At 38.5% G+C, this 4,637-nt stretch overlaps 1 protein-coding gene across 1 annotated transcript in view; it reads right to left on the minus strand.

Annotated features, from left to right (window-relative positions):
* The window catches only part of EPS8 (epidermal growth factor receptor pathway substrate 8), a 54,020-nt gene extending 49,820 nt beyond the window's left edge, over positions 1-4,200 (minus strand). Inside the window, exons 1-2 of the mRNA XM_010136014.1 lie at positions 4,108-4,200; positions 2,951-3,024 (exon numbers count right to left, since the gene is read on the minus strand). Coding sequence (XP_010134316.1) covers positions 2,951-3,024; positions 4,108-4,169 — 136 coding nt within the window. The 5' untranslated portion in view covers positions 4,170-4,200. The remainder of the gene's footprint in view (positions 1-2,950; positions 3,025-4,107) is intronic.
* Positions 4,201-4,637: the final 437 nt, after the last annotated feature.

A 4,637-nucleotide genomic window follows, 5' to 3' on the forward strand; every position in this document is an offset into this window, starting at 1 on the left:
ACATTACCTTGTCACATTTTATAAAAAAAAGAAACATAGACCATTTTACTTTCACAGTAAAATTATATATATATTTTCCAAGATATTATAAGGATATCTGTTAAATATATGAGCTTTATGCATTTACACAAATAAAGTATGTACATTTAATACATGTGTACTTAATATAAAATATAAGACGACAACTGCAATCTGCTTTATAGGCTTTCAGTCTCATGGATCTCATGTAAAATACTTAAGTTAGTTATTAATTCAAAATAAAATATTTTAAATAATCATTTTAACACATCTTAACAATTCCAGTATCACTCAGCTGCTTCCCACCCACCTCGGGACAGCATGCACAAACATCCCTAACATCACAAAGGAAGAAAAGACATATGTGGGATGCAGCAGAATGATAATGTGGTTGCTAAAATAATTTTTTTAAATTAAAAAAAATTATATATAAATGCCCTGAATTTTATAAAGGTTTTAAGGTGTTTTCCTTGTTTTATCCAGTTCATATATGTGGTGATACTGACAGCCTAGTTCTTTATGTGTACAAAACAGAGCAGAAGCAGTAAAATGTGCAAACTCGTCCTAAAAGCTGTGCCAAGGTATCTTCACTCAGAGCTCCAGGATAATTGAGACTTCTACTCCATTCAGTTCCTGGCAATTGCAACTGCAGTTTTGTGATATACCTCCCAGCAACGGAAGTGAACCAAGATCAACGATTCATTCTGCAGCAGCATTATATTGTAAGAATTTTCAATTAGTACCTGAATTCAGTTAAGTATTTTACAAGTAAAAGGTTGTTTACCATTATGCACCTCAAAATTACTCACTTGTCCCCATCTTCTACTGACATATGATTATCCCATGAAATATTTGATATGAAAAGCTCACTGACTCTTGTTGCATACCACTACAAAAGATAAATTTAAACTTAGAATGACTCACGTGCAACATTATTTTAAAACGACAAATGTTCCAAATGGTTTCTACTTCTGTCTTTCCTCATTTTTTCAGAAGCGGACCTTCATGCTACTCCAGCGCAGTGCCTTTGGCCACCAAACCGTGTCAGCTTTTTCACACCACTCAAAGAATCACAAAATCGTTTTGGCTGGAAGAGCCTTTAAGATCAAGTCCAACCGTTCACCCTGCACTGCCAGGGTCATCACTAACCCACGTCCCTCAGTGCCACATCTACAAGTCTTTTAAACACTTCCAGGGATGGGGACTCAATCACCACTCTGGGCAGCCTGTTCCAATACTTCACAACCCTTTCTGTGAAGAAGTTCTTCGTAATATTCAGTCTAAACCTCCCCTGGAGCAACTTGAAGCCTATGTCCTATCACCTCTTGTCCTATCACTTGCTGCTTGGGAGAACAGACTGACCCCCACCTTGCAGCAACCTCCTTTCAGGCAGTTGTAGAGAGCAATAAGGTCTCCCCTCAGCCTCCTTTTCTCCAGGCTAAACAACTCCAGTTCCCTCAGCCGCTCCTCATAAGACTTGTTTTCTAGACCCTTGACCAGCTTCGTTGCCCTTCTTTGGAGACACTCCAGCACCTCAATGTTCTTCTCGTAGCCCCAAACTGGACACAGCACGCAAGGTGTGGCCTCACCAGTTCCAAGTACAGTGGGACAATCACTTCCCTACTCCTGCTGGACATACTATTTCTGATAGAAGCCAAGATGCCATTGGCCTTCTTGGCCACCTGGGCACACTGCTTTTCAGAGGATAAAAAGCTAGGAGATCTCTAATCTTTAAGCTTCATGAATTTTGAAGCCGTTCAAAAGCCTACAGGACAACCAATAGAATTAAGTTTTTCTCATGTGCTCACAGGTCAGTAACCAAACTGAAGACCTGTAGGGTATCCTTCAAAGACCAAAGTTAATGCTGTTCTAATGCCAGAAAGTATCCTGCTATCAGTCCTCTAACCTCTGAGGTCACTCCCAGCCATCTCGCCACACAAAATAGGAGGGAGAAAAGATTAGTTACTGCTAGGCACGTTGTGGTTATTAGCAGCTGCTGTTTGAGCTTTCCAGTTTGTTAACCGGCAGAAGAGGTGGCAGATGCAAGAAGTGAGAGCAGGCTGAGGTGCAAGGGGTCCTGCACAAGACAGGTTTCTCATTGTAAACCCTGTTCTTCCAGTCTCATCAGTTGTACTGACTTTCATAAGACCATTTAGAAACAGGCACAGGTTTACACAGCAGAACATTTCTCAGACTCACTGCTGTTTGTATGTCCATTACCAGAACAGCTATCAACAGGGTGTATTCATGGTGGAGGTGGACAGAAAATGCTGCAATTTGGCTGGCAAAAGAACATGACTACATTCTGCCTCCACAGTGATTGGGCCATGGGCTAAAGAATAGCATAAACAGCCAAGACAAATAATAGCATTTGTATTTGGTAAGTGCAACAACATCTAGCCATTGTTAAGTAACATTACATTTGATAGCCACAAAGCCTGCTGAAAAGAAGAGGCCAAATAGAAATCCAAATACGTTATATCAAATCTAATTTCCATGAAATCCTCATGTCAAACAAGAATAATATTGTCAATTCCTTTTCTGCTAGCAGGGGATAAAGCTGGGGAGGCAGGGGGAGACACAGGGCATGAATCAAACCTGTAGCACAGCTAGATCCCTGCTTGCCTTCTCCCTAGTACATACATACCTTAGCTATAGGATCACTCTTAGTTTTGTGATAAATGCTTTATACACTGTTGCCTTAAAAATTAGTAGGTGGGAGTTGTCTGCTTAGGAAATATTTCCTAGCTAGCCTAGCTGGTTTTAGTAGGAATAGAACTATCTTGTTCTTTAATTCTGTTGACACACAAACTCATGTGCATGTACACACACTTTCAGATTTATACACATAAAATATTTCCTCCATGATGTCACAATCAATATTTAAACATCAATTTTAACATAAAAGTTTAGAGACTTTATGCCTCCTTACCATAGAGAGCTTTTGCACTTCTTCTGGAATTCTGCTCCCTCTCTGCTTGAGCAGACGTTGGGGAACCATAGCCACTGCAAGAAAACATTTCTGGTTAACTTCTAAATAGATCTATTTGCTACACAGAAACAGGCATCGAAAAAACCTCCCCTTATGTAGCACTACACATACCTACAACATTACTGACAGTGGTATTGATACTGGATATGCGTTCCACAGAATAAATACAATGAAGCATGTTTCACTTAGGCTGAAAGTCCTTCTGAGCTCTCTTTTGCTGCACTAATACATCATCAAACACAATCAGGATGTGGTACATGCATAGATTCTACCATAACGTAAGTAATCAAAATCACTAAATAATGATCATCATCATGGTGACTGTGCCAAAGACTTAGTAGGGTTTCAGGTTTTTTTCCTGCATACACAAGTGTTAACTGCTTTTAACAATTTTTAACTGCTTTACATAAAAGACTGAAAAGGACTATCATTGCCTACAACAAACATAAATAAAGGCAATCCAACTTCGTTCTCATGTAACAAGAAGAATGGGTCATATACAAACTCACTTTAAAGGGACAATATGAGAAGGAGATGTCAGCACAGATGCCCCGCTCCACGCAGAAACACACGTTCTCTGGCAACAGATTAGGTCAATTCTCTTTCGTGCTGCGAATGAGCCTAGTGCCATGTTTTTGATACAGGGAGCATCTTACCATCTCAGGCAAGGTGACACTTTCAGTTAACAGTTGCTCAGTTCTGTTTACTGGGAAACAGTACCTTCCTCAGATGGAAAGGACAGCCTCAACTTTCATGCATACAAATGCATTCACTCAGATCTAACCTTAAACATCTCCGGCATACGAAGGCCTTTCCAAGTAATAGAGTAAGTATGTTATGGCTACAGCAATTTATTTTTCTGTTCCAGATGGTTCCACCCAGTAATACGGCTTTAACCTTACACTAATACAAAACCGAGTCAGATTCTACCTGTCAGTTTGATTACACTGTTTGGAAACTGCACATTCTTTTACAGACACTACCTTTGTACTTCTCCAAGGGGTTCAAATAATTATAGCACTATCTGAAATGAAAGAGTAAAGAAGAAAATACAATAATTTTTTTGCATAAAAAGAAAATCAGAGGCATAACCTTACTTCATTTGAGGAAAATAACTTCCATATCCACCAGGAGGGGTGTTTGATATATGTCCATTCATTCTTAATCGTCACTTACCGACGGAAATGATCTGGGAAAAGAAATGACAGCATATGAATTACAGTCTCTTATAAGATGAAGGTTCATATTAAACATCTACACTGATGTAACATAAACCTAATGAGAAAATTATGGTTGAAATTGAAAAGGAATTGCATCAACAAGCTCAAACATTATTATTTGCATCATGGTGATGCCTTAAAGACCAGTTATGGAACTTCTCTCAATTGTAATTTAATAGTTATTGCCTCAAATAATTTATAATTCAGTGAATAAAGCTATTATTATTGATATAATTAGGAATAGCTTTAGAAATAAAAGGCTGACTAAATCAAGAACAACATCTATTGCAGAAGTGAACAAGATATTCCAAATGGCTTGATTTTAACCCTCCATTCATCTCTTTCAAATGAAACTTTTGAAATGACCTTTTGAAAGACATTCTATGAAACTTATCAGCTGAATTGTT

Source organism: Buceros rhinoceros, unplaced genomic scaffold (assembly GCF_000710305.1).
Source record: "Buceros rhinoceros silvestris isolate BGI_N320 unplaced genomic scaffold, ASM71030v1 scaffold17635, whole genome shotgun sequence".
NCBI lineage: Eukaryota > Metazoa > Chordata > Aves > Bucerotiformes > Bucerotidae > Buceros > Buceros rhinoceros.